Source organism: Xenopus laevis, chromosome 1S (genome assembly GCF_017654675.1).
Source record: "Xenopus laevis strain J_2021 chromosome 1S, Xenopus_laevis_v10.1, whole genome shotgun sequence".
NCBI lineage: Eukaryota > Metazoa > Chordata > Amphibia > Anura > Pipidae > Xenopus > Xenopus laevis.
The window spans coordinates 145,472,497-145,490,837 of record NC_054372.1 but is presented as its reverse complement, the minus strand read 5'-3'; the positions used below and the strand labels follow the sequence as shown (position 1 = coordinate 145,490,837).

Sequence of the window (18,341 nt, the reverse complement as noted above, 5' to 3'; positions counted from 1 at the left end):
CACATAGGGTTGCAACCTGGCATAGACAGAAAAATACCTGCCAATGCCATGGCTGGTATTAAAAATTTACCACCAATGTATTTGTAGTTGCATATTCCTTCCCAATCCTATGTCTGTCTTACCTTTAATCTGTTCCATTCCATCCAGAATTTGCCTGCCTACCTGCCCATTATGCCACCTCCACACCTCCATATCCCCCCCAACCCCTTCCATCATGGCTCATTCCTCACTTTGCCAGCCACCCCATAGAGGACATCCCAGCTGGTATGATGACAACCCTACCTGCACAGCCTAGGAAAGTTATCAGCAGGAAATGGAATAAATGTGTTTTGGGGAAAATTTTAGTAAAGGACAGCAAAAGGCAACTTATTTTGTTTTATTATTGGATGTATATAATATAATGGCAAATATTCAAAGGTTCATTTACAAACAAACTTGCAGAGCAATTTTTTGCACACAAATTGCCATTTTATTACCCCTGATGCAGTGTATTCAGAATTTTAGTTAATTCCGACCATGTGGGGGATTTTTCCAATTGCAATTGTGCTTGATCTGTCAAATCAGACACAATTGCACATAATCCTCTTCACAAATCTGGTACAAGTTATAACCAACCTTTTTAGATTTTGAATTGCATCAATTCCAGAGCCCTGAAAATAACTCCATGTTCAGCTTTAGAATTCTTATTTATTACACTCACTTGCACACAATTCAGCAGCAGAAGAAGCACAGATGAACAAAATGGTACATTGTGCAACCATACAGAAGTGCAAGGGGAAATAAGCATGCCCAGAAGTGCCATTTAACTTTGAATCCATGTATATACAAATGTGGTGTGCCACACTTTCCCACACATTAATGCTGCTGCTGCTGAGACAGTATCAGTTTTTGGATGGAGCTCTTAGGGCTCTCTTTGCAAATGGCCCCCTACATATTTTGTTGGCCTGAGAAAGTTAAATTAATGATAGTAATATCCTTGGCAATATTATAAAGCAGTTTAAAATCGAGAAACAGATTGTGGCCATTTTTTTTTAAATTAAATAAATTTTTCCAAAACTCATTTCCTGTCTAACAGCTTTAACAGTTAGGAGTACAACCCCACTAATCAGAAAATGATTCTCCAGACACAAAATGATTGTTTAACTAGAATTTTTGAAACTTCCATTATCTGTTTGCTTATTGTAAATTCAAAAGTATTTTCCTTGCATTCAGAAGGCCAATCAGTTTATTATGAGTCCAATTTGCTAGCATTAATGCATAGTTTTAAACAGATGCTTAAAGGGAAAGTGTACCCCCCTTTTTGACATGAGCTCATTCAGTTGTTTTTATGTAGGGGGTTATACTTTCTCCAAATGTATTTGGCCTATGGGTGAAACAGTTCTGTAGTGCAACCTGACACTTGCCACTGCTAGGGGGAATGGAGTTTGTGTAGCTCACTGCCGAAAATGTTTCGATGTGACATGACATCACTGCCTGCTGGTACAGATAAAACTGTACATGGATAGTTGCTCTACTGAAATACGGAATCACAGCACCATGCAAATCATGTATAATCTTAAAAAGCCTTTATTGGATTTTTCTGGCTTGGATCTCAAACGAACAACGTTTCAGGCCTCCATGGCCTTTTGTCAAGTTAATGAACTACTGCAGATTGCAAGGTTTTATACTCACACATTAGATCGCCCTCTATAGGTGAGCGATCAGAATTAATTGATACAAAGAAAAAATATATATACACATAAAGGCAACATTGTCAGATACATTGTAGTACATAGATAAAGTGTCCACTTATTTCCTGGTAATTGTATTCATCACGGTAAAGGTTTGAATCTCATAGTACAGTATCTGTAAAACAATAAAAATGACCAATATTTATAAAAAATTGTCTGATCATAATGTTATGATTAAAAACAACCTTTAAAATTCTATCGGTATATGGGATGCAAGTCATATTCGCGATTAAGGCCATGGGGTTCCAGCGTTTCTAGGCGGCGTATCCATTTAGCTTCTTTTTTAAGTAACATTTTAACACGGTCACCACCGCGGCGAAGTTTTGGAATATTGTCTATTACTTGAAACTTTAATTGCTGGACCCCATGACCCTTTTCAGCAAAATGACTGGAAACCGCCTGATCCAATTTTTTAAGTTTCACTGCAGATTTGTGCTCACGTATTCTATCCTTGATGGCACGGGTTGTCTGCCCTACATACAATCGGCCGCATGGGCATTTAATCACATAAACTACAAAAGTAGTATTGCATGTGTAGAAGCCATGAATTTTTATCGGGGTGCCCTTCCGCGGGTGATATACGACATCCCCTTTAAGGACATTGGAGCAACAGTTACACGACAGACAGGGGAAGGTGCCATTATTTCTAGGGCGTAAGACCCGTTCTTCCCTTAAATTTCCTCCCAAATCTGATTTAACCAAAGTGGATCCAATGGTATTGTTCCTTTTGTATGACATAAGTGGCATATTTTGGAAAGATTCTACCTCAGGGACCCCATCTCTTAGTATAACCCCAATGTTTTCGTATAATCTTGGCGACCTCTTGGCTCGCTGTATTGAATTTAGAAACAAAAGGGATACGTTTTTGATCCCTTTTGTGATCACATTGGGGATTTACCAGAGGATCCTCAATCCCCTCACGTTGCTTTTTAAGAAGGCCTGGGGGATAACCTCTCTGCAAAAAATTATTCTCCATTTCATTCAGTCTTTCCTGTTGTAAACTGCCCTCTGTCACAATCCGCTTGACGCGGACAAATTGCGATTTGGGTAGTGATTTTTTAGTTTGCATAGGATGGAATGAATTGTAATGGAGCAGAGTGTTTCTATCTGAGGATTTACGAAACAGATCTGTAATCAAAGTGCCACCCTTCTTGATGGAAGTGTCCAAAAATGCAATCTGTTCGCTATCTGAATTCAGAGTGAACTTAATGAAGGGTAAGGCAGCATTGATCTCTTGATGGAAAGCATTAAGGGTCAACTGTGGCCCCGTCCATATAGCGAACACGTCATCGATAAAACGAAACCACGCAACACAATGTTGCTTGAATAATACTGTATATTTGAGTATATGAATTTTTGTTCGAATTCATTCATGAACATGTTCGCATATGACGGGGCCACATTTGAACCCATTGCTGTACCCCTTTTCTGTATATAGAAGCTGTCCTGGAACATAAAATAATTATTACAGAGGACCAATTCCAAACATTGCATGATAAACTTTTTTTGTGATCCATCCATGGTAGGATCCCTTGTCAGTCCGATGCGGACAGCCTCCAGACCCCCATCATGAGGGATGGAGGTGTAGAGGCTCTCCACATCGAACGTGACCAGGATCGCATGCGACGGAATATGTGTAAATTTTTGTAGTTTAAGCAAAAAGTCATTTGTGTCCTTTAAATAAGATCTATGCTCCAAGACATAACCATTGATTATTTTATCGACAAAGATTGAGAGTGGAGACAAAACCGAATTCATACACGATACAATTGGACGGCCAGGTGGGTTATCTAGTCGTTTGTGGATTTTTGGCAATATATAGAATATGGGGGTAACAGGGGCAGCTTGTTGAAGAAATTGGGCTAATATGTGATCTATAACTTTAAGCTGTAGAGCATCTTTGATAAGGTGCTCTACCTTTTTCTGTATGGCAAACAGGGGGTTAACATCAACACACTCATAGGTATCATTGTCTTGCAGTTGCCGTCTTATTTCACTTATGTACATTGCCTTGTCCATAATGACTATGGCCCCACCCTTATCAGCCGGCTTGACTATTAATGAATCATTTTGTTTAATGGCTGACAGGGCATTATATTCACTAGTAGAGATATTGTGGGGTACTTGATGAAACTCCCCATTTCTATATTTGACCTCCAAATCCACAATATCACGTTTTACTTGTGTAACAAATGCATCAACAAAAACATTGCCCCCCTCCGGTCTATAATTACTGGGTGCTTTTAATCCCAAAGAGTGTCCCATGAACGTATTAATACAGGGATTGCCAGAGTCACTTGTATCTTTAACGAATTGTGCCTTCAATTTAATGTCTCTGAAGAAACGGTATAGTTCTAGGTCTAACTGAAAAAAATCCGGACCAGTCACTAGGGCATAAGATAGCCCCTTGGCTAAGACTTGTTGTTGGTCTAGCGTAAGTGAAATACTAGATATATTTACCACTATTTCCGCCTGCGATAGGCTCCCTGGCGGCCTCTCTTTTTTTCTGTGTTTTCTCCCTGCGCGCCTTCTCCTTCGGATGCAGGGTCTGTCGCTTGTGATCCACTTAAAAAAGAAGACGTTGTGGAATTTGAGTCGGATCTGGGGCGTACAGGTGAGTTGCCTCGTGGTGGATGTGCTCTATGCCCCCCGCGGGTTCCTAGGCTGCGCATTTTTCCTCCCATACCTTCATATACAGGCCTGTTCCAACGGTACACGTTGCCAGTGCTGTAGTCGCCGGCGTCTCTTTGGAATTTGGAACGCTTCCGCGCTTCCACTTCACTCCGGAACTTCCGAACGTGGTCCGCCAGCTTTTCGGTTCCCTCTGAAACAATGTCAGAAGGAAAGGAGTTCCGTATCTCCAGTTCCTGCGTAGCGATCTGCTGCTGGATCACAGGTGATTCTTTTTGGAGACGCTCCATAGTGGCTAGGAGCACTTATTAATAATGGCTTCCCATTTTTGGCAGAAATCTTTATCCTCTGCAAATAAGGTAGGGCGTAGATGTACCCTCAGACCCCTGGGAATGCGGTTAATCTTCACATACTCCGATAGAGTTCTCAGGTGTAGGTCGTATACCACTGATTTCCTTTGAGAATTTTCCAATTCTCTGAAATTCTGTTTGCAATCCTTGGTATTAAGGAAGTCAGTGGATCCTCCTACAGCCTCAGTAATTCTCGACTTGTCGAGATCACTATATGCAAAAGTCATTTTAAATTTTAGATTTAAAGGACACAAATGACTTTTTGCTTAAACTACAAAAATTTACACATATTCCGTCGCATGCGATCCTGGTCACGTTCGATGTGGAGAGCCTCTACACCTCCATCCCTCATGATGGGGGTCTGGAGGCTGTCCGCATCGGACTGACAAGGGATCCTACCATGGATGGATCACAAAAAAAGTTTATCATGCAATGTTTGGAATTGGTCCTCTGTAATAATTATTTTATGTTCCAGGACAGCTTCTATATACAGAAAAGGGGTACAGCAATGGGTTCAAATGTGGCCCCGTCATATGCGAACATGTTCATGAATGAATTCGAACAAAAATTCATATACTCAAATATATTATTCAAGCAACATTGTGTTGCGTGGTTTCGTTTTATCGATGACGTGTTCGCTATATGGACGGGGCCACAGTTGACCCTTAATGCTTTCCATCAAGAGATCAATGCTGCCTTACCCTTCATTAAGTTCACTTTGAATTCAGATAGCGAACAGATTGCATTTTTGGACACTTCCATCAAGAAGGGTGGCACTTTGATTACAGATCTGTTTCGTAAATCCTCAGATAGAAACACTCTGCTCCATTACAATTCATTCCATCCTATGCAAACTAAAAAATCACTACCCAAATCGCAATTTGTCCGCGTCAAGCGGATTGTGACAGAGGGCAGTTTACAACAGGAAAGACTGAATGAAATGGAGAATAATTTTTTGCAGAGAGGTTATCCCCCAGGCCTTCTTAAAAAGCAACGTGAGGGGATTGAGGATCCTCTGGTAAATCCCCAATGTGATCACAAAAGGGATCAAAAACGTATCCCTTTTGTTTCTAAATTCAATACAGCGAGCCAAGAGGTCGCCAAGATTATACGAAAACATTGGGGTATACTAAGAGATGGGGTCCCTGAGGTAGAATCTTTCCAAAATATGCCACTTATGTCATACAAAAGGAACAATACCATTGGATCCACTTTGGTTAAATCAGATTTGGGAGGAAATTTAAGGGAAGAACGGGTCTTACGCCCTAGAAATAATGGCACCTTCCCCTGTCTGTCGTGTAACTGTTGCTCCAATGTCCTTAAAGGGGATGTCGTATATCACCCGCGGAAGGGCACCCCGATAAAAATTCATGGCTTCTACACATGCAATACTACTTTTGTAGTTTATGTGATTAAATGCCCATGCGGCCGATTGTATGTAGGGCAGACAACCCGTGCCATCAAGGATAGAATACGTGAGCACAAATCCGCAGTGAAACTTAAAAAATTGGATCAGGCGGTTTCCAGTCATTTTGCTGAAAAGGGTCATGGGGTCCAGCAATTAAAGTTTCAAGTAATAGACAATATTCCAAAACTTCGCCGCGGTGGTGACCGTGTTAAAATGTTACTTAAAAAAGAAGCTAAATGGATACGCCGCCTAGAAACGCTGGAACCCCATGGCCTTAATCGCGAATATGACTTGCATCCCATATACCGATAGAATTTTAAAGGTTGTTTTTAATCATAACATTATGATCAGACAATTTTTTATAAATATTGGTCATTTTTATTGTTTTACAGATACTGTACTATGAGATTGAAACCTTTACCGTGATGAATACAATTACCAGGAAATAAGTGGACACTTTATCTATGTACTACAATGTATCTGACAATGTTGCCTTTATGTGTATATATTTTTTTCTTTGTATCAATTAATTCTGATCGCTCACCTATAGAGGGCGATCTAATGTGTGAGTATAAAACCTTGCAATCTGCAGTAGTTCATTAACTTGACAAAAGGCCATGGAGGCCTGAAACGTTGTTCGTTTGAGATCCAAGCCAGAAAAATCCAATAAAGGCTTTTTAAGATTATACATGATTTGCATGGTGCTGTGATTCCATCTTGCATTGCTTATCCGGTTGGAGTGGACAACCTCGCACGTGCACCTGCTTGATAAATTTATGGTTTGGGTGAGTGCTGACCAATTGTTCTAGTTGCTCTACTGAAGCCACTGAATGCTGTCTGCTCTCATGCTCTTGATGACGTAACTGAATACTTACTACTGGTGTGGGGAAATCACCGGAGAACCTGTAAAACCTTGGGGAATTAAGTATGGTGACAGGAGGCCAAGTGGAGTAGGCTAAAACCAGCTAACTCCCAACAAAATTAGGGGCATTGAAAGCTATTATGCCGTTCTGGATAATCTTGCGTATGCCTACATTTAGCCCATAGCCTTAGTGACAGACTAGGGGGTCAGAGCCCACCGGGGCTACCACACCTACTGGCCCCAACCCCCCACCACTCCAGCCACAACCCTCCTCAATCCACCTCCCCCTGACAGGTATGTACCTGCAATCATTCTATTGGTTGGAGAGATATAGGACCACAGAATGTCAGGCCCACCAGAGTCCCTCTGGCCCTGTGTAGCCTGATATGTACAGTATATACAAACATATGTACAGGACAGTAAAGCATTTATTGTTGCCAACAGGTTATTAATGTTTGCAACCTTTACTTGAAAATTTTTTTTAAAAAAATTGATATTTAGAATAGTTTTTACTAGTTCGCCTGATACAATGCTGGGTTTGTGGCAAACCCTGTTATTCCTCTGTAAGCTTTGTTTTGCACCTACCTTGTTAGTGCTTGCATTGCTAAAAGGGTGCAGGTTTTCAGTACAGGCCCTGTGGGTTCTGGCAAATGCCAGATGGGCTGCTGTAAGATACTATAGAAAGTGACTTTTAAGTGGCCTATTTTGAAACCCAGCCCAGACCTGTTTCAGTACACCAATGAGCTGGCACCCAGAAAGTTCTAAAGTACAAAAATGAGGTGGGTAGAGGGGACTCATCTGCTGTTGTCTGTGAGAAACTGTATAAAGAGAACACACAGCAAGCTGGATCTTTTGTTTCCCTAACCCTAACTTTCCCCTGTGCTCACCCGCTGTGTGTTCTTTCCAGCTGTACAGGGGGATACAGGAAATCTGACTGTTCCCAGAGGACCACGCACACACCAGCGAGGGGATTCTGACCTGCTCTGAATAATATTGTGCGGAGTGAAGAATTTGAGGTTTACTACCGGAGCTTTATACTCGTCATTAGTTAATTTAAGATCCCCACAGTGGACAATGCAGTTCAGTTTCCTTTTCATGTGAAGCTTCAGACAGGCTGCACTTGATGAAACTGCTTGCGCACAGCCTTGATTGATATTGCCTATCTGTACTGCCTTGCATGTCCCATTTGCCCTTGAGCAAGGACTCTATTTGTAATGGCAGCATCCTGTCCTCCAGTAGTTCCACTTTTTTGCTTGTATTGCTGGCAAACACAGAGGAAAGCAGCCATGGGCTACTGACTGAAATACTGTATGGGGCACATTTACTTGTGAAGGATTCGAAGTAAAATTTCGAAGTTTTTTTTGGGTACTTCGACCATCAAATAGGCTACTTCGACCTTCGACTACGACTTCGAATCGAACGATTCGAACTAAAAATCGTTCGACTATTCGATAGTCGAAGTACTGTCTCTTTAAAAAAAACTTTGACTGCCTACTCCGCCACTTAAAACCTACCGAGCACCAATGTTAGCCTATGGGGACCTTCCCCATAAGTTTTCTAAGCAATTTCTGATCGAAGGAAAATCGTTCGATCGAGGGAAAATCGTTCGATTCGAAGCATTTAATCGTTCGATCGAATGATTTTTCCTTCGATCGTTCGATCGAAGTAAATGCAGTAAATCCTTTGTCTTCGAATATCGAGGGTTAATTAACCCTCGATATTCGACCCTTAGGGGCAGATTCACTAACTTCGAGTGAAGGATTCGAATGAAAAAAATTCGAATTTCGAAGTATTTTTTGGGTACTTCGACCATCGAATTGGTTAAATTCGTTCGAATTCGAACGAAATCGAACGTTTCGAATGAAAAATCGTTCGACTATTCGACCATTCGATAGTCGAAGTACTTTCCCTTTAAAAAAAACTTCGACCCCCTACTTCGGCAGATAAAACCTACCGAAGTCAATGTTAGCCTATGGGGAAGGTCCCCATAGGCTTGCCAAACTTTTTTTGATCGAAGGATTTTCCTTCGATCGTTGGATTAAAATCCTTCGAATCGTTCGATTCGAAGGATTTAATCGTTCGATCGAACGAAAAATCGTTCGATCGATCGAACGAACGTTTAGCGCTAAATCCTTCGACTTCGATATTCGAAGTCGAAGGATTTCAATTCGAGGGTCGAATTTCGAAGTATTTTTTATTTCGAAATTCGACCCTTAGTGAATCTGCCCCTTAGTGTTGTAGTGAGTGGGAAGATGCAACCAGAAAAAGTAGTAGTTTTAGGCGACAAATCCAAAAAATTTGTACGATTTTGATTTTTTCAGGTCTTTTCCAGCACAAGAAATTTTAGTTTTTAATTTGGTCAGAGTGGTTTTCTAACAGACCGAGTTGGCAGCTTATCGGCCCGTATGTGGGGCCCTCCGACAGCTTCCCCGATCGATATCTGGCCAAAAGTCAGATGTCAATCGGGCAGAATTAAACATCTGGTCATTGATGAACGTTTTTTTCTCTGCAAAACACAGCAAAATATTTCATCATCCCTAGTGTGTACCACTCTTGTTTGCTCTAAGTAGTTAACTGCGTGCGGGTGATGCTTGGAGGAATGAATTAAATATCCGACTCAGCTTGAGAATAGATGGAAAGACTTGTCACAGACAGTTTTTCCTTAAAAGTCAGCAACAAAGAAAGAAGCATCATAAATGTTTTTGTTGTGTACAATAAATAAATGAAAAGCAGCAGGGGTGCATTCAGTAGGGCAAGCATGGTGCCAGTGAATGCAACAGAATAACATTTCAGTGTAACATTCACTTCTCCTCCATGCCTCAAGACATCCACAATATTTAGATATAACTCAATGTCACGGAAATATAGCCTTGTTATAAGACGTATTTATCCATTTAGATATAAAGGTATAAAGTATGTTGGGCACATAAGGGTACTTCTGGCATAAAGTGGCCAGATGAATAAATGTATTTGTTCTTTTGCATATGCCCCTTTGTCATGGGGTTGAAACAAGTTGGGTTCTATTTGTATATATAATAACAATTATATTTTTTGGTGTATTAGAGCACCATGGGGTCCATTTGCTAAAGTTCATAAAAATTGTCTATAACCCATCACTGAGAATATTCTTGTGACAAAATTAACGCCGCTTGCATGTTAACTAAAGTCTGATGAGACTTGCGATAATCTGCATTAATTATGCAAGCGTAGCAGACCGTTCCATCATTATTTCACATAACGCCACTCTCTGGTAGGAGATAAAAATTGGCGACAATTTTGTCTATATGTGGTGACAATTCTGGTGATAATCTTTAGTAAACCTTGCAAGACAACTTAGGTAGCATGAATGTGATAATAATGTGATAATAATATATATATTCACCAGAATATTCGCAATGACAGAAGTGCTCACACTTTAGTAAACTTGCTCTCGTGGATTTTCTGTTATTTTTCTGACACAGGCTATTAGCGTTGCATATGGCACCTTAGTAAACTGATGCCCATATTCCATTGTTTTCTACTTTTAGGGTGTTATTTACTTTTTTTTTTGGTCGGACTTTTAAAAGGGAAAACACAATTTTTTGTAGAAAAAAAATCAAATTTTTTGCAATTTATTAAACCCCAATGGTGTTAAAAGTCAGAATAAAAAAATACTCCATCTCAGACCTGCCAAGGTCACATAGAAGTCAATGGCAGACGTCCCATTTACAATTGTAAGATATCCTGATCTGAGCTGGGTTGCGTTCAATAATCTGAAGATTTCGTGATTTTCAGGCGATAGTCTAAAAAAGTTGCAGGTTTCAGGCATCAAATCTTAAAAAGTAGTGGTTTTTGGCGACAAATCCAAAAAATTTGTACGATTTCCATTTTTTCATGACTTTTCCAGCACAAGAAATTTTAGTTTTTAATTTGGTCAGAGTGGTTTTCAGAAAATAGTAAGAAAATTTTGGATTTTCTTGTAAATTCTGGCCCTACAGTGTTTAGCTGGCCATACACAGGCTGATAACAGCTGACAGACCGAGTCGGCAGCTTATCGGGCCGTGTGTGGGGCCCTCCGACGAGCTTCCCCGATCGATATCTGGCCGAAAGTCAGCCAGATGTCGATCGGGCAGGGTTAAAAATCTGGTCGTTGATGAGCCCCCACGATCCGACTGCCCGTAGTGCATACATTATGATCTGATCGTTGGGCCCACGGGCCCACAATACGATCAGCCCGATATCACCAACCTCAATGTGGGCATATTGGGGAGAGATCCAATTGTTTGGCAAATTTCCGTGGATTTTAACATGAAATTTTACCACTCATAATAGCTGTGCATGCTAAGTGGCCCAGCCTGTTATGTAGAATAACTGCACAAATTGTGTCAATCTTTGTTGGCTTCTTTATCAATGGTATGTTTCCATGTACAGGACTGCTATAGGCTGGATATTATGTAGGTGGTACTCCATTTATACTGCAGCATCAATGGTTCCAGCTTTGTTGTTCCTGACCCACCAAAAAAATTCTGGCACTCTCTACCATTAAGGACCCGTACAGACAAGCAGGATTCCCTGCGCTCCCCTGCACTTTAAAATGAAATGCAGGGGAGCGCAAGGAAAACTGCTCATCTGTACAAGCCCCAAATATAGTGTCTTGCCACTTTTCCTCTGATTTGTACTCATAAAGCATCTTCTGGTACCTACACACTGTAAATCGATTGCCTGTCTGCACATATGATACTATCACATGCTAAGCAATCAATTACTTAATATACTGTTCAAGTACTTCTTATTTTATAGTTTTTTTTTTTTCCTTTTCATTACAAATGAATTAGCTTTTTTGCATAGTCAATTCTCTAAGTGGGATCTGTCATAGCTATGAACATGCACCCAAGCTGCGGTGGACATTCAATATCTGCTCCACAATAAAAAAAATGTAAACATATTTATCCTCTGATTTTGGTAAATGGTTTATAAGTAACCTCCTTCAACCTAACAATTCCTTTCCTACTTCAAGCAACTGAATCCTGCTGTTTGACAGTTTAATATTTGTGTAATATTATATTTGTTTAATATTTTAATGCATTCCATTTTAAACCGGGCTGTACACTCATGGATACATGTAAGCGCCAAATGCAGGTGGAACAAGCATGCTGAGTTTGTGAGTATGGGCCCCTTTAAATGAATATGTTGCATTCCTTGCTGCTCTCCCCTTCGGCTGAGCACTTTATAATGGAATGCAGGGGAGCGCAAGGAAAAACGTTCATCTGTTCTAGACCCAAATCTTTTGCCACGCCACTTTTCGTCTGATTTGTACTCATTAAGCATCTTCTGGTTCCTGCACACTTTAAATATATTGCCTGTCTGCACAATATGAGACTATGACAGGCTAAGCAATCAATAACTTAATAGACTACTCAAGTACTTCTCTTTTAATAGTTTTGTTTTTCCATTTTGCTTCTTATTACATATTAATTAGCTTTTTTCTAGTCAATTCTCTAAGTGGGATCTGTCATATCTATGAACATGCACCCAAGCTGCAGTGGATATACAATATTTCTGCTCCAAAATAAAAACATTTTTTAACATATTTATCCTCTGATTTTGGTAAATGGTTTATAAGTAACCTTCTTCAACCTAATATTTCCTTTCCTACTTCAAACAACTGAATCATGCTGTTTGACAGTTTAATACTTGCTCTGTTCAACCCATTAGACCAGGTGAGTCTCTGATTTACACAGTGGTGTGTAACTACCAGATGTGCAGGGGCTGTGATCTCACCTGGGCTTGCACCCCCTTGGGGTCCACCAGAGCCATAATAAGGCTTATCTCAGGCAGCAGGGCAGGGAAGTGTTTGCACACAAGCATCTGAACGGTCAGGGGATCACGAATCCAGAGGAAAGAGGACTCGGTGTTAGGCCAACGGATTCATGGCATGAGTGGGTTGTGCAGTTGAAAAAAAATGTTACATTAAGGATCTCACAAGTAGCAGCACATGGGGCAGATAAATGCGTTGGAACTGTGCAGTGTTTCCATAGTCAACATGCATTTGAACCCAGCCCTGGATTCAGCAGACCAGCAACTCCCTTTTCTACATGGTCCAGTAAAGAACACTTTTAAAATGAGTGGTTTGTTAGTATAGTCATCTGCATAGCTATCCCCTTCCCAGCTGTATGTATTTCTCTTTCTCCTCTAACTAGCCCTTTCATAAATTACACTTTTGAGCCCAATTCCCATTACAGTTTGCCTTTCTTTCAGTGGTTTTAATTTATTACCAAGTAAATTCTTTGTAGAAGATTCTCTGCCTCTCTGGTTCAGCTGTAAAAGCCTGTCTTATTTTAGTTCAGTTGACATGGGAGATATTGCAGTCCCCAGAGGTACTTTGAATTGCAAAAAAAATACATCAAAATTTGTATTACAGAAGGGTTCTGAGTTTTTATCTTTCATATCACATACAGTATTCTGTTCAATTTATTCATTTGAACCCGTCCTTCTGTTGACTGTTTTAGAAGATCTTTTAAGACATAAAGATGATTTCACTATGCTTCTTTCTTCCTTTTTATCTTCAGTGATTTTTCTTCTGTATAACTATGAAACGAGCTTATATGCTATTGTTAACAAGCAACATTCTCACCATGCTCTTAGCGACAATGTGACCACATACACCAGTCCTGAGTTTAGGGCCGCAGCACAAATGATCATCCACAGATGGTGTACATAATTCTTCTGTTAGACTTCAGTTCCCAGAATCCTTAGCCAGATATCCCTGCAGCTGCTATTGCTAGTAGTGGATACCCAGAATCACCAAACAAGGGGCACAGCTAGATTTACGTGACGGCTTCTTACACACACACTTATAGGATAAATGAAGGTGAGGCAGGTTAAGAACAATAAAAACAGTATATAATTTTTAGTGGTTCTTTTTCAAGGTAATGAGTTGTACAGCCTGCTATAGGTCCAAAGGAGAACTAAAGCTTAGCTAGAAGTAGCTAGAAATGTTGTACATTATTTTTTGGGTTTCTGTACCAGCCAAGGCAACCCCAGTCCTTTAGATATGTATGTAAAGATATGTATCCCCCAAATATGCCCCAGTAGCTCCCCATTTTCTTTTCTGCTGATTCACTGCACATGCTCTGTGCTACTGTCACTTACTGATCTTAGGGACCCACTCACAATATACAGTACACATAGAATAGAAATGTCACAATATAAGGCTGATTAGTAATTAATACAGATAATTACTACATGGCAGCTAAAAATCAACTGGTAAAATGTAGGTCGGCTGTTTCAAAAAAACATCTAATTTGATATGGTTTAATAGACTTTAACTTTACAAACTTTACATTACCCAGAGCATGCAGGAAGAGGCAGAAAATATGGAAATTATTCCTCAGTGATCCACCAATTGGTTTAGTAAATCAGACTCTTCCACAGACCAATGGAGTAGCCATCTCCTCCTCAGTAACATAAAATAACAAGAAAGTCTGGAGAGTCTTTGCAAGTGTGTAGTTTTATTATCGCACTACATGTTTCGGACCCATCTGGTCCTTCCTCTGGTGCATGTTATAAACAGTGTAAGAAAAAACAGCTTTTAAGCCCTCCATTACCCATAAGCCCCACGTGTATCTACAGCTCCATCTTGTGGCCAGTAGATAACAATGCAACAGAATATTTTTAGCATATGAATACTATGTTACCATCTATTCATTTGCAACACCAATAGCACTTCCAGTAGTTTAACGATACAGTTACAAATATGTTTCAAAAGCGTTTAAATAGCAGTAAGTTATATCCTCACCATGGTTATTTAGTTATAATGTCCATTGTGTCAGTGCCCTCTTGTTCGAGACAACTGCAAAAAATACATATGCAGATTTTCAGTTAGAAATTTAAAGATTTAAAGAAAAGGCATTTGTCTCAGCAGCATTTTCAACAATTTCACAAAAAACATTTAAGACTCCAAGCTTCATTAATCCCGAAAGGTTCAATACAATTTAGTCTTTCCATCCATCTGGCCTCACATTGTAGCAGTATTTTCTTTCTATCCCCTCCTCTTAGAGGGCGATCAATTTGTTCAAGGACCATCCACCTAAGGATGCTTTTGAAACATATTTGTAACTGTATCGTTAAACTACTGGAAGTGCTGCAAATGAATAGATGGTAACATAGTATTCATATGCTAAAAATATGCTGTTGCATTGTTATCTACTGGCCACAAGATGGAGCGTGGGGCTTATGGGTAATGGAGGGCTTAAAAGCTGTTTTTTCTTACACTGTTTATAACATGCACCAGAGGAAGGACCAGATGGGTCCGAAACATGTAGTGCGATAATAAAACTACACACTTGCAAAGACTCTCCAGACTTTCTTGTTATTTTATGTTACAGAGAGAAAATATCTATAGAGCGAATATTATACCCTTATTGTGAATTATTAGTCACCAGGGGGGTGTGAGTCCCGTGATGTTATATCTAGTGAAGTATCTTGTTCCAACCTTGTTTATATGAATCACAATTGTGAAATCTCATTTTAGAAATTGTTGAATGCAGTAATTTTTTTTTTTTAAAACCATCTTTTCAATTGTATATTATTATATAAGGAATAATAACAATATGATTATTTCTTCAACAGGATTGGTTGACTAAATTTGGATATCTGCCCCCGCCCAATCCTGTTACAGGGCAACTGCAGACACAGGAAGAACTGTCTAAAGCCATCAAGGCAATGCAAGAGTTTGGTGGCCTGAAAGCTACTGGGATTTTAGGTGAGATATAAAAAAATTCCATGCTTTAGCTGTCATGTTGAAAAGCAGTAGTAAGGGAGCAGTAAAGAGGCCTATGGAGGGACCCTGGGACAGGTGGAACAGAGTAAGGCATGACTTAGGGACGAATAGGAATTGAGGAATGGTTTGGCTGGTGTATTGTGGAGATTGTATGCGAGGTGGAGCAAAGGAGGGGGCAAGGCGAGATTATAAGACGGGGAAAAAGTGCAGGAGAGCAGTCTTACCTGTTGGAAGACAAGGGAAGCAGTGTTTCCCGCCCGCCCACCCATCAAGGAGGATAAGGGTTAAGTTGTCGCAGCTTTGGCGGTGTGGGGCTGCCCTAATGGGTATAATGGGTAGCCAAAAAGGGGGCTGGAGATTGGCCTGGGGCTAGGCTTAGGGGCAACGAGGCACACTAAGTGAGGAAGTAGGCGACGGAGACTTGCTTAGGCTGGAGAACAGGTTGGTTAGGAAGAGTTATGTGAATTCAGTATAAGCTACTGTTGAATGTTATGCAGCCTTAAGCAGCTATTGTTTTACAATGTCACAGCTTATTCATGTTATGCATTTGTTATAATAATAATGTGGGTATGTTGGTGGATAATTTTTTCTTAAGCTTGGTGAGTTTAATAAACACAAGCTATGGCCTTTTTCATCCAAAAATGTTGTATTGTGTTTTATTAAAGTAAAGAGTCAATCAACGATATTGAGTCATACGTAAGTCATGTCTGGAGTCTTTGCAGCTATGCAATTTTCAGTGATGTTAGTTTGCCCTGCATGCTTCACCTTGGGGCAGAATGCAATATCTACTGATATATATATATATTCACTTCGACGATATCCATTCTTTTGCTTTAGTAGTAAATGAGTTACTTATTATTCAACTAGGGTTGCCACCTGTCCGGTTTTGACCTGGACAGCCTGGTAATTTGAGGGACTGCCAGGTCAAAACTGCCTGTCTGGTTTTCCAAATTAGAAAACCCTCTGCCACTGGCCACTGTGAAAAACAGTGGTGAAATCCCTCTGACACTGTTTTGTTGCTTTCTGGGAGCTGTGAAAGTGGTTTATATATTTATTTTTATAATGGGAAACTTTTTTCACTAAGAGGTCGGGATTAGAACAATGATTTGATTAAAAGGATTTAAGGCTGATCATTATTATATTCTATATATAACATGCCTGTATGAAGAAGCTGCAGTATTTTATTTAATGCAAGCTGTCGCCGTCTCCTCTCTGGTTGCCCTCCTTCGCCTACCGGCCACCACTCTTATGTTCTTTGCAAAGGGCCTTTTGGTTCACTGTGGAATGCACGACCATCTTGGATTTTTTTATGCTGCATATAGAGCAGGCAGTCAGACAAAAAGCATGCACCAAGCAGCCGTGGGAGCACATAGAAAGTGTTTTTTATTTTACATTTTTCTGTGATTTTTACTGGCAGTTTGGAATTGATGGATTGCGTATTAATGCTGGGATATTTATACTGTCACACCTGAGGTTAGTATATATTGATTAATTTTCTATAGTATTATACTAGTATGTCTATGGTAAATATCCATGTATCTATTTTACTTAGGGATTAAATTGGCATTTCTGGGATTCATATACTTATTACTCATTTTGTATAGAAATTAAACAGGTTTATCTGGATTGTGTTGTAGTAAAATGGGTGTTGTATTTAGGGGTGTGGGTATAAGTGGGCATGGTTTCCCACCAAGTGCCTCTTTGCCCAGGGACCACCAAGGACTTAGGCTCTGTATCTATGCTTCTGACTCAACTCTCTGATTAATGGTGAATGTTTTAAAGGCAATACAATTGAGCAGTGTAACACAAATGTAGATTCCTAAACGAGGACTGAAAAAACTTATTAAAGAGGTTGTTCTCCTTAAAAGTAACTTTTGTTATGTAGACATCAAAATCACATGGCAATTTGAAGGGTTTTTTTTTTGTTTTTGTTCTGCAGATCACAATCTTTCCATTTAAACAGCTTTCTGGTTACTAGAGTTTATTGCCCTAGCAACCAGGGAGCAGTTTTGAAATGAAAATGGAGGGTTAATAGTAAATGGCCTGAAAAAAAATAAATAAATAGAAAATAATGAAAAAAAAGATGCCCTCAAAATAAATCCTTTGTTTGGTTGCCAAGGTAAAACAGCAAAGTGCATTTGCAGGTAAAGGCTAGAAAATGCTACAGTAGGAGGTTTAATAAGTAGCAGATAGGTTGCTGTTTGTAACTGCACCAGTGCAATTTAACAGCCATATTATATTTAGTGCTCTTCTGTTAGAAAAAAAACCTAAGAACAAGGTTTCATCTGGTTTGGTACCAATGGATTGGAGAAAAATTGATCTCATTCCAATATTTGAAAAGGGATTACGATCTCAGCCTGGCAATTATAGGCCAGTAAGTTTGACATCTGTGGTGGGCAAATTATTTGAAGGCTTGTTAAGGGATCACATTCAAAATGTTGTCCTAGTGAATGGCATTATGAGCAGCAATCAGCATGGCTTTATTAAGGATAGACACAGAACACACCGGCACAACATGGGTAATTCTAGCAGGATTAACCTTGCTCGTTTATTGCGGATGCAACGTTTCGGGGCGTGACCCCTTTCTCAAGCATGTTTC

The 18,341-nt window shown here is 39.9% G+C and overlaps 1 protein-coding gene across 3 annotated transcripts in view; it reads left to right on the top strand.

Moving 5' to 3' along the window:
* The window catches only part of mmp17.S (matrix metallopeptidase 17 S homeolog), a 75,840-nt gene that overhangs the window by 37,380 nt on the left and 20,119 nt on the right, over positions 1–18,341 (top strand). For all 3 annotated transcript variants that reach the window (XM_018244170.2, XM_041580323.1, XM_041580324.1), the window contains exon 2: positions 15,592–15,724. In XM_018244170.2, coding sequence (XP_018099659.1) covers positions 15,592–15,724 — 133 coding nt within the window. The remainder of the gene's footprint in view (positions 1–15,591; positions 15,725–18,341) is intronic.